We start from the raw sequence: 12,396 nt of genomic DNA on the forward strand, positions 1-12,396 counted from the left end.
TTGCTGCTGCGTTCCTTCCCAAGGTTACAGTGCCACTGCCCTGGCGCTGCATTGGCACTGGCAGGCGGGACTCTCACAGGGGGTTGGACGCTCATGCCCAGTTCCTTCCCAAGGTGACAGTGCCACTGCCCTGGCGCTGCATTGCCATGCCAAGCGGGACTCTCACAGAGGGGTGGACGCTCATGCCCAGTTCCTTCCCAAGGTGACAGTGCCACTGCCCTGGCGCTGCATTGCCATGCCAAGCGGGACTCTCACAGGGGCGCGGGCGCTCATGCCCAGCGGGGCTCACAGCCCGTGTCCCCTCCCCGCCAGCCCCGGACCCGTGGGTACCCCACGGCCGGGCAGCACAGGGTGTCCCTGTCCAGGGTCCTGAAAGCGGCTCGGCTGGCTCCTGCCACCGCCCTCCGCCCTTCCGTTCGTGGCTCTGCTGCTGGTGTTGATGGCAAAGAAACGGAATCTATCTTCGAAAGCTAACTCCCAAATTTCCTGTTTAATATGGAGGAAAGTTATCAGCTGGCTAAGATAGAGTTTCATGTATCTATCAAGTAAGAAATCTTTGAAAAGTGACATGAGGGAAGAGAATAGTACTGCTTAAGATGAACTTGGTGGCTTGTTTTTATTAATCAGACTTGCTATTTTTGTCAGATATCAGCCTTTTATCTTATGAGAATTCTTCAGGGACATCATGGAAACTGAGAGCCAGATTGTAACTCTCTTATGAGTGTGATGCAGGAGTAATTGAACTGGAGTCAAATTAAACTAATGTGAAACAGATGTAAGTGGGTTCAGAGAGACTCAGTATTCTGCAGCTTTAGTTAATATTTTCTTACAAGGCAAGGAAAAAAAAAAGTCCACACTATACTAATAAACTAATAATGTCCATGTAATTTTTCAAATAGAACAAAAAAGTGAGGGAACTACTACACTATAGTCCCTGCTGGCCATACAAAAGGACTGATATAAAAGGTGTCTGAGAGCAGGAGTCTGGCTAATGAGGAATGGATACCAGAAAAGAGCCAAGAATGGTGAAGATGATTACAAACTGTGAACCAGGTACCCCCTGTCCTCTTCTGGCACTTGGATGATTGATGTGTTAGGATGTGAGAAGCAGGATCATGGTGTATTCTGTTTAGTGTCACTGGCCAAAGGAACTGCAGACAGGCTGTGGTACCATCCTAGCCTAATTTAATGCTGATGTGAAGTTTCCTCAGGCAGAGCCACTATTTTAATTGAAACCATTTCTACCAATCAGAACATTTTCTGTTCTGAGCATTAATCCATGAAATAAGGAAAACATGGCACTTCATGTTGTAACTTAAAAAGTGATAAGAAACTCCATGCAATGAAAGACAATAAAAGCAACGTTTCCTTTCCTTGCATAGTTCTGATTCTTAGTTAACTCTCTGATTCCTAAAGACACTAAACCTTCTGAAAACTACTTGAACAAGAAGTCTTCAGGTTATCCTAAAGAGGAGGCTTTAAATGTTCTCCTTGACAGAAAGCTTCCTGGAGAATAAAGAAATTATAAAAGGATTCTGGGCTGGATCACGTCCAAATTAATACTACTGCAGGATGGGTCAATAGAATATAAAGAACAGGATGCAATTCACTTGAGTTGCTCTCTTGGTCTCAGTGTAAAAAACAGCACTCCTGTGCCAATAAACTGAAAGAAGAATAATCTTCACAATTAGAAACACCAGATTTCAAACAACTATATAACTGAATATTTATATACACAAATGAGTACAATGTTAAGTCTAGAAAAAGACTGTCTAGGCTTCCATCTAGCCCTGCCTCATTTCTTCAGAGCATTTAAGAAATGGAACGAACAAGTTACACACAATTTCTGTCTACTATCAAGGATCAAGTTATTTTCCCATTCCTGCTCACTAGATTTAAGTAGGTATAAGAGGTATTTATTCATCTGTTTTTCTATGGCTTTCTTTGAATTACACCAATTTCACTTCTAAATCACTCACCACATTAATGAACAGTAAAAGGGCACTTTGCATTTTATTCTTTTGTCAATGAGATGGCTTTTAATAGAAGGCCTTTTATCTTTTGTGTTGCGACTGTCATGGGCCCTGTCCTGTGAGGTGCTGATTTTCAACTAACTTCAGCTCTGAGGATTTTGAGTCTGAACAATGAACCCTGAAGAAGAAGTAAGAATTTAGGAAGACTAATCAAATCCTGAAAATTCTTGTCCAGGTACTAAAATAGGTTTATTTTTCTTGGTGATCTTTCATTTAAACATTAAATACTACTGAATCCACTTAGCTTATAAAAGTTGACAGAGTAACAGCTTGAAACACTATAGCTTCAAGGCACCAGTTCTCCCTGTCATAAGAATATGACATCACTGAGGGGTGAAAGGCCTTTTATTTGCATAAGATAATAGTTACATTTCTATGCAGCAGCTGTGCTGTCAGTGAAAGATGCCAAATTTATCTCTGGAGTAACCCCATTGATTTTAAATGAGTTACTTCGGGAATAAATTGGCCCACTCAATAAAATTGCAGGTTTGAGGCATTGAAATAATTGAGCAAGTTTTCCACGATCATAACATGATTAAAAAAAATTGCAAAACAATTACATGATGTCATGCATTTAGGTACTCGATAGACCACAACTGATTTGCCACAAGGTTTCTCAATCATAAAGCTAGAGCAAGTATGTAGAGCTTACAGATATTTTTTGGGAGTATGGGATAAAGGGGATACAAAAAACATAAATATGGTATTGTGTCATTACTGTGTCATTATTATCTATTTAGTTTTACAGTAAGTCAAACAACTGTGAGATGTCTCCATCATGTCATTTTCATGACAATTCCTCTTCTTTAGCCAGTAACAATCAGGATGCGTTTCTGGTAATACACCTGAAGAATTCACCTCCAGACTATAGACTTCTTGCATGTCTCAGCAGGAATTCAATGCTGTCAGCTTATCAGTGGACTGTTTCAGTTTGGCTGTCTTAGGTGAGTTCTCAGTGTACAGGTGTCTGTGGCAGAATACACTTCATCAGTTAACTGCTGATAGTTATGGTGGAGGGATGGGGTAGTGCTTGGGTTAGGGTGACACAGCTGAGTGACATTTGTCTTTATGTTAGGTTTTCCCTGGTAATATACAAGGAAGATGCCAGTAAGCTGGAAACTTCTGCATGCTGAGGAAAAGTTATTTACACACATATATATATTATACATGTGTGTGTATAAATACATGAATTGTTCTTTATTGATACGTATTTGACAACTTGTCTTGTTGGGGGTTCAGAAAGCTTCTGAAGCCTTTTAGGTTACTGTAACCATAATTCAAGTGATTACACAGCACAATTAGCAAAGCCTACCCTCCCTTTTGTTCCCAATCAGTTTGCAGAAGTAACGTCAACAGAAATCCCGAAGTGTGTTCAGAATGCATTGTGGTTTGCTTGCAAAGGAAATACCTTCTGCTACTGATGTCATCATTGCAATCATCTCAAATTCAATCTGACTGAGCAGGCTCATTATCATTCTCACCATGTCCTCCCTTAGAGCAGCCTCTCCCTCCTCCTCCTGTACAGCACAAAACAAGAGCCACAGGGGTGCTCAGATTAGGGGAAGGAGAGACTCCTAGCACCTCCCCCAAGAAAACTTGCGGCATTACTTCCATCTAGTTTCTTCAAACTACATGCTGCTTTACAGGACCTTGCACCCCAACCCTAAATGAAAGCGTGGATTCCCCAGTACCGATTTCCTCTTCCTGTTTGAGGTTGAACAAAGACTGGGAGAAAGCATGGATTTAGTTTCACAATGTGGACGTGAAAAGAGTGTGCCAATCTTCACAGTAAGAGTTTCCTAAGGGGAGTCGCACATTTTGGACTGCTTTGGGTTTGGGTTTTTTACTTCGTCAGGGCAGATTTCTCCTTTTTGGTGTTACGAGGTTAGCTCAGAGCTAACCTCGAGCAACAGATAGAAAAGAAAAACAGAAAAAGGGCAGTTAAGAAAAAAAGTACAGGGAAAAAAGCAGAGCACAAATTATCACAGGCATCAGGTTTAGATCCCAATCACATTTCCTGAAAATTCAGAAGGTCTATGGACCTCTGGACTGATTCTGGTATGGGTCTCTGACCATGACATATGAGAATTTGTGGATCTGTCCACTAAACCATCCCCTGTAGGTGATCTCCTTCAGACAAAGAGTTGGTTTCCACTATGAAAGAGAGTAGGCAGGACAGGGTTAACCTCACACAGTTTTCCTTCAGGCCCCCAGAGGGGCTGGGGTTTTGTTTTCCTGGCTAAGGGAGGGGAGCTGGGGCTTGTATTGTAACTGCAGGTGGAGACCTTTCTGGTGTTACTAGCCTGTTTTGGGTTTGAGGGAAAGCCTGGAGAATGAGGAAGAGGAGGGATAATTCAGATCTGGAAAGAAGCAAGTGCCTGGTAATTGCACAAGTGTCCTCCGTTTCCCCGAAGGCTCCTGACAGCTTAGGGCAGCTTCGAGGAGCATCCAGCCTCCTGCCCCCTCCTGCAGCCTGGCCGCATCTCCCAGCCCCGCTGTGCCAGGCACTGCCTTGACGCCAAGTGTGTGTCCCTGTCCACAGTGCGGGTCGGGGACAGAAAGAGTGTAGGGGTGCCTTGGCTTTCGGGGTACCCGGTCCTGGTCCCCAGAGGCTGCGGGGGCTCGGGCGATCCCCCTGCCCTTCCCCTCCCCCTGCGCTGCAGAGCCTCTGGATGCTGCCGTACTCCTGCCATGTGCTGCCGCCGCCGCTACTGCTGCTCGTAGCTTATCCGAGCGTGTCTCCGGCTGCAAACTCCGCCAAACAAGGCTGCATTCCCCTCCCGGGAAGGATTCCTCGTGAGTATCAGCCGGAGTCTGCCCCCTCCCTAGGCACCCGCACTGCCTCTTACAAAGGGACTCGCGGGCTCTCCCCACCCCCTTTTTATGCCAGCGCAGAGAGGGGCTCCGTGAATTCCCTCCAAAGCTGTAGGGTGGCTCCCTCCTCCTCCTTCTCTTCTTCCTGCTCCGGCTCTCCTGGGCGAGCCAGGCTGCTGCTGCATTGAGCCGGGGTGGTCCCGGCCTCGCCCCTGCCTCGCCCCAGCCGCGCTGCTGCGGCTCCCGCCCCATGGCTGACTTTTGCTACCCCTCTAGAGCCCGGGGCTGAACGGAGGTGCGCTCATTTCTGGGGGATGGCTGAGGCCAGGGAGCTTGGCCACGTGTGGGAGGTGTCTCTGGGGGCGTGGGAGGCTGGACGAGTCCCCGATCCTTGCAAGCCTGCGTTGTCTCCAGCCCGGGTCCCCCTCGGGTGGGCGCAGCAGAGGGGCCGCGCTGCAGCGGGAACCCCGCCACCCTGACATCTGCAGGTGGACGGGGCGGAACAGCTGCGGGAGCCTCCCCAGGAGCCAGCAGCGCCCTGGACCCGCCACCTATCTCAGTCTGCTCCGTTCCTGCTCCTCCAGATTCTCTCCTGTCCTCAGTCCATCCCTTATACCCCTCTCTGTGCTGGGGTGCCTGCAAACCCCTCCACTCCACTCCCCTGCCCGCCCCTCCCCACCTTCTTCGATTTGTTTGTGTATTTCTTTCCTTGGCAACCACCAGTTTCCCTCTGTCAAACGGCGCAGGCTCCCTATAATTTGAAATTAATTTGTTTGACTGCAGCATCAGACAGGAAGGTTGGGAATTTATTTAATTCTTTTTACTCCGTTTGCAAAAAGGAAGCGATGAAATTTCCAATTGAGACTCCAAGAAAACAGGTGAACTGGGATCCTCAAGGTTGGTGATTCTCTATTACTATCATTACTCCTGTAATAACAATTATTATTATTCCTTGTGTCTATTGACTCGTAGCAGACTATATGATTCCAAATGGGAGGAGGCGTTGGATGTTTGTCTGCTTTCCATGAGCACTGCTCACTCTTTCTTGCTCAGTTCTATAGCAGTGCATTAGAAAATGCTACTGATGTCGGGTTGGGTGGCTGCATGGCTAAAACCTCTTCTAGATATAGGTTTTACAGTTTTATATTTGATATCTCTCTTGCCTCCCCCTCTCCCTTTTTCTTGAGTATTTTCAAGGCAAACTTGGCTGGCATGGCAGTGATCTCTGGCTCACAGCATTGTTTGTTTTATCAGTGGCTCCTTTGTTGTTTCTAGTGATCATTGTCTCTGCTAAATGGGTGGTACAGGAGTGGACACAGATGTGAGTGCTTGTTCAGGGTCCTCGATGGCACGTGTTTGTTGGCAGGAGCAGAATGCCGCAGCAATATCACCTTTAGTGTGGACAGAGCTTTAGTCTGAATGGTATAAAATGTAACATTAATAAGGAAGCCCAAAGGGACCTTTATACTCTTTACTGTGTCCTATTAACAACTGATCAGCCCAAGTGGACAGTTTGATTAACTACATTGGTACGTTTGGACTCAATCTTAGGAAATGTGTTTGTGTGATGGTGGAATGAGATTTACGCCAGTGCAGTGGTTTTCAATAAGATGATCCAAGTAGTATTTAAAAATAAACCATAGTCAAATAGTCTCCTTGCCTGACATGGGGAGGAGGTTCATCCGCATCCCACAGAAGTGACTGAAAAAACTCTTTTGGTAATTTGTACACCGGTGTGTCATATTTTTGTGCATTGGTACAGGAGCAGAACAACTTGGAGCCATTGCTCAGGTTTGCAGCAGAACTGCTGGCAGCCAGTTGCTGTACAGCAGTGCTTGCAGGAATTATGAAGTGATAACATGGGCTTTGATTACTCCCCTTTATTCCACAGGTTTGGTTTTAGTGGTCAATTTGCCTGTCATCCTCCATGCCATCACATTTACAAAATGAAACATTAGAAACAGTTTCTCATGTTATAGAAGGAATACAGCAGAACAATCTGTACACACAATTCAGGTTTAGTTTAAGCCTTAGTATATCTTTAATTAGGTGAAGGCTGAAATCGACACATCAGCCTCCTCTGCCCTCATCTTTCTAATGAGCACATGGGTACTAGTGCTAACAGAGATTTGATTATTTAAATAACAATATATTCCTTATGCTAGGGTCTAAATTCTTTGTGGTGAAAATTTGGTCTACCCAGGTGCTTTTCTAAATGTGTGTTTGTTGCAGCTTAATTTAAATCCATTTTATGAATTGCAAAATGTCTTTTAATGAAAAAATCTTTTTCCTTCTTTTCTCTGACAAGGCACATAGGAGGATGTATGATGGCATTCTGTGTGCAGCTCTTGGCTTGGCAATCAGCTTTAAAGCATATGGATCCAACAGGTGGTTGGCCACAATTTACTGATATGATAAAATCATAGTACTGTAGCAGTTAAAAGACCCGAAACCCAGCAGGTTTCCTCTCCGCCTGCTAAAAATCAGAATCCTACCTGTTATTTCCCCTCTGTATTGACTTTGTTAGGTAGACAGAAAGGATGCTGATGTATTGCTAAGAAGGAAGAAAAAAAGTTATTTTCTAATTCTCCAAGAGACTCAGAAAATAGATAAGATTTGGTGTAATAGAAAGAAGGCAATTTGGCAAGGAAAACCTGTCAAAGTCTCAGTCCTTTAACCAACAGAGGAACAGTGCAGTGACATTATACTCACATAGTCCCACTGAAGAATTATGAGTGCAGAAGACAAAGTAGATCAGAATTCTTTTATATTTGAAACACAAATATATTTATGTAGATATAAATGTTACCAATGACCTGTGTAAAATAACTAAAAACTCTAAAATGAATTTGATTTACAATCACACTTATAGGCTGTTCTCTGCACATACAAGAATGATGTTATGGTTTGCATCCTGTGTGGTATCTCTGGAATTAATAGCTGAAGTAGCTTTTCTCAGATACAACAATCAATGTGTAGAAAGTTGGGGGTGAAGAGATACAAAGAGCTCTAAGTATTAGAGCACAGCTCATGTCCAGTTAGCATTCTCACTCTAATACCAGGCTCATTTCAGAGTGTATTTTATAACTGTGCCCTGTCAGCCAGAGAACATGCAGTTTCCATACTTTTGTCTGGTAGGAATTGTGATAACTTGTGCTAACAGTATTTGGAATAGATCAACTGATGCTCATGGCAAGCAAGATAGCAAGGACATAAGTGAGGGCTATGGCATCTCAAAGACTGTTTAGACCTGATTATTGCAGGCAATATTTTCTAGAAACTATACACATTTCTAAAGGTTGGGACTCTTTTTTTGGAGATGTGGCCGGCTTGGAATTGATGATATTACTGGTTTGAACCCAGGTCAGAATGATAGTAATTGAAATGAATTAATGCTCAATGCCACAATGCTGACTAAACTATAAATATTTACATAGATAAATAGATTAGGTTTTGCAGGTGACTCTCTTCTGGCATAGAACTGGTATTCTCAGTTTGCATCAGCAAAGATCAATATACCATAGAAAGACTTTGTTGGCCACAAATTCAACAAAGACTTGGAGAGTGGAGAGAAGATGTTTAAAAGAATATAATTGACATGAAGAATGGTCTGACATACAGCTGATGGGACACTGATCTCTTAGCCATTAAACTGGTCCAAGCAGGGCATGGAGATGAAACTGTGACTTTATCAAATTGTGTATTATCTTCATGTGTCTTGGGCATAAAGTATATCTCTGTGTTGCATGTAAATGCTGAGTGTGTTTTATATATAAATCAAATATTTCATAAATTTGGAAGTGTTAAGTCTGGATTCCTACAGTGAACTCCTCATACTTAATCAGGCAATCAAACTATATGAACCCCTTAACAAACAGATCAAACTATCACAAAAATCATTGGGACTTGACCTTAACAATCCAATGTGAAATATGCCCTAGAATTTGATATATATTGATTAAAACCCATGTAATTAATATTCAGTGAATGAATAGGTTAAGAAATGACTAAAAACAACCCAAGCAGGTACTCCAAGAATGTTTTAGGGAGCATGGACATGTTGAGTAGGAATAAATGATATCACAGTACCTGGCCTTACATTTTAAAAAACAAGCTTGCTATTTGTGTTGCTGGTGGAATCAGCATGTATGTACTCAATCAGAAAACATTTGGTCTGCCAATATCTTATTGTCACTTCTCACATTTGGTGCAAATCTCATCTAAACTTTCCAGAATATCAGATTGGATTTTTAGCAGCATATGAAGACTTCAATTCTCATAGTTGTTGTTCATATCTCTCCTTTCTTGCAATTTTCCTGCTGTTTGTTACACGCACCTGTTTTCTGTGCTTGAATTAGCTCATGTCTTTGCACATGTATTTTTATATAGTACCTAAAACAAAGTGTGTCCCTCATCCTGTCTGAGACATCTGGATGTTACAGAAATATAAATTTTTTTTCCTGAAAATTATCTGCTTAAAATTGGTGTTTCTTTGTAGGAAAAAAAAAAAAATAGATGAGACAGCTTCAAATATGCTTAGAAATTATCCCCAAGTGTGACTATCTTGTACAGTGAGGATGACATGCCTTTTTCAAGGGAAGGATGCTCATAGCAGGGAGCAAATGGAATTCAGTCTTGTTTGTTCCTCTGTGCCTGCAGTTCCTGGTGTCATTGCAGTGATATGGATTGTCAGAGCTTTTTGGATATCCAGCTCAATGTTTACCTCAACGCTAAAGTTTTTTTAGTTTGCATTCAAGTTCCTGCATCCTTTCACAAATGCACTGTTTGCAGTTTGAAACTCTACAATCATGTATTTATTACCATTCTTACATTTAGCATGGTAAATTTTATTTCTGTGGGAAATAAAAACTGTGGTTGAGAGTCTGGAGGTCCTCTTCAAATTTTGCTACTGACTTACTGTTTAACCTTCAGGAAGCCACTTACCCTTTCCTGTCTTCCCTTTTTCCTAGACTGGAAAACAGGAATATTAATACCTCCCTAATGCACAAGGGTGTTGTGAAATATAATTAAGTTGTTTAGAGCAATCTAAAATCTGCTATTGAAAGAAGAGCTTATGCATTGCAATTAAATGCTAAAACAATTAGGAGGGAGCAAAACAGCCTGTCATCATACACAGATCATATCAATTACGAAATAAGGTTTTCTCTGCACTTTACAACTAGGGGAAACTGGTATCATTTATGCCCCATTAGAAGTACCAAAATACCTTTGATATTCCCCAGCTGCTGCTTCAGAGAAGCTCAAATCTTCCATAGGTCCTTTGTCACTGACCTTGGGATTTCTCAGATCTGAGACACCTCAAGCAGCACTGGACACTATGTGTGGGACAATGAGCTGAGTCTCAAATGCCTTCATGCAGGTATCAGGATTGGACCATCCCTTGATGACTGTTTGAAAAATCTTCAACATCCATACTCAGTACAAATTAAATTGGTGCTGCTGGTGAAGTGTTACAAATTGCTGCAGTACCTGCTTTTTCTGTTATTTTGTTTGAAGAGACCAATGCAGAAGGTAAACTTGATTAGAAAGGCAGAGATGAGTAGAACAAAGGTGCTTGTTTCTGTCCTGTGTTTTCAAGGAGAGATGTAAAAAGGAGTAGAATGCAACTGTGAGTTAGACAATATCTTTCTGCACTAGCAAGTTGGTTGTTACTAGCTCAGTAGATGAAGGCTGTTCTGGGAAAATGTAATGTATGAAAAATTAGGTCTGATCCCTGCCAATGACCCATGGTCAGAGGGTACTGACCCTGTGCTAATTGTGCCACAAAGTCATATTGGCTACTTACCCACCCATCTGATAGACTGGGACTGCTGTGCCTGGTAAGTATGGATTGTAGAACACTGCAGGGAGTTTATTTAAATGAGATATCTGAAGGAGGATATAAACTGGACAAACAGGAGGACACCTGGAAGTGCAAGGTGTAGACACAATAGTGCCAAATACAGTAAGATGGAAAATTTGAAGAGTTTGGAAAACAAATAGAAGAGAATAAAAATCAGAACTTTACTGAAGGCTATGTGGAACCTGCAGAGAAGATGGATGAGTACTGTGGATGCCAGTGTAAGATAGAAAGATACAATTTAATTATGAGGAGAGAAGGAGAGACAGCAGACAGCTATTAGTTTTCTCATTGTTGTCTTTAGGGTGCCCTGGTAATGGTAAAACAAAGGATTCAGAAAAGTTCAATTAGTAGTAAGAAAGTGGCAGAGCAAAAGACTTGACAGTAGCTTTCTCAGAGTAGTGAAGGAAGACTGAACTCTAGTCAAGGTAAGAAATGTGGAGGGTAGGGTATCATTAAGATGTCATCTGTAGTGTGAGGAAAAGGGAATGAAAAAATCAAAGGCAATAGGAAGCTGTAAGTCTAAGTTAGAAAGAGCAATAGAATTGTCATCAGTGGGAGAGGTTAGGACAGGATTTTGATTTCAGTGAAGAATACCAATGCTCTTTTTTGCTGTGTATGTACAAGAGTAATCTGTTAATGGCTTTTGGACTGAAAAGTCCCTTGGGCAACTCTTGAAAAAACTGATGCTACCTGAAGTGATGGAGTATATATGATACCAGTTGTAATTGGGCAGGTTTTGGTTCAGCTTTTGGCATTTATGTGGATTTATGTAGCCAGTGTGCGGACTATGTAAGCTTGAGACAGAAGAGTGCTTGTAGATGGCCATACAGTTTAATTCTTACCCTCCTTATTTAATCCAGAGCTAGGACTTCTACCACTCACTTCAGTGTGAGCAAAATGCAATTTTTCGTTTTTAAAGAACTGTGTTGTTGCTGCAGGCTACTAAGTTAAGAGTAAGGAAGTGCCTGGAATTACTGGGAAAACAGAGGCCCTAGATTTTGTGCTCTAAATAGGGTAATCACCTGGAGTGCAGAAATGGGAAGGGAAAAATGAGGAGGTTGATATAAAAAAGGGATAAGCAATGCACTAGAATTCAAGGTAGATTATTAAAGACCTCGGTGTGATGCAAGGGCCTAACCTTTATTTTATAATAATCTTAGTGTAATAGCAAAGGCCAAAGCAGAGAATATGAATGCTGAACAGTTATCTGTTTTTTATATAAAAGTTTTATGTAAAAGAAGTGACATTCAGCAAAAGGCTAAATAATACCTTTTAAAATACCTTTTTCATAGGAATATCTCTGGTCTTTGTTTTCTGTAGGAGTTAAAAACATCCTGGGACCTGGCCTTTGTCAAACAGAGACTGCTTATATCCCAGTTCCTGAGACATTGGTTGTACTTCTGTAGTTTGTCTATTATGTAATGGGAAACCTGCTCTAAGATGAACCTGCTGACTTTCATAAATGATGTGCCATGCAGTTCTCACTGGTTACCCCAATGAGATAAAATAACAGGTGAGAGCAGCATACATCCTACACCCTTGTACTTCACTGTGGTAGTACCAATCCTTTTTAGTCCATCAACCGCTATTCTCCAAGCATACCTTCTGGACTGCTTTTCTCACAATCAATATCAATATCAACTCAGAGAATTTAAACAAAAATATACTTCAAAACTGAACTATGTA

General features: G+C 42.0%; 1 protein-coding gene across 3 annotated transcripts in view; it reads left to right on the plus strand.

Moving 5' to 3' along the window:
• Nucleotides 1-4,286: 4,286 nt before the first annotated feature.
• The window catches only part of KCNK10 (potassium two pore domain channel subfamily K member 10), a 55,277-nt gene continuing 47,167 nt past the window's right edge, over nucleotides 4,287-12,396 (plus strand). The window contains exons 1-2 of one of the 3 annotated variants that reach the window (XM_014264535.3): nucleotides 4,287-4,829; nucleotides 5,687-5,744. In XM_014264535.3, the coding sequence (XP_014120010.2) occupies nucleotides 5,693-5,744 (52 nt within the window). In that variant the 5' untranslated portion in view covers nucleotides 4,287-4,829; nucleotides 5,687-5,692. Of the gene's footprint in view, nucleotides 4,830-4,917; nucleotides 5,143-5,686; nucleotides 5,745-12,082; nucleotides 12,224-12,396 lie in introns of those variants that run through there. The other 2 variants (XM_005483143.4, XM_026791178.2) reach the window with 2 other exon arrangements.

This window comes from Zonotrichia albicollis, chromosome 6 (assembly GCF_047830755.1).
Source record: "Zonotrichia albicollis isolate bZonAlb1 chromosome 6, bZonAlb1.hap1, whole genome shotgun sequence".
Taxonomy (NCBI): domain Eukaryota; kingdom Metazoa; phylum Chordata; class Aves; order Passeriformes; family Passerellidae; genus Zonotrichia; species Zonotrichia albicollis.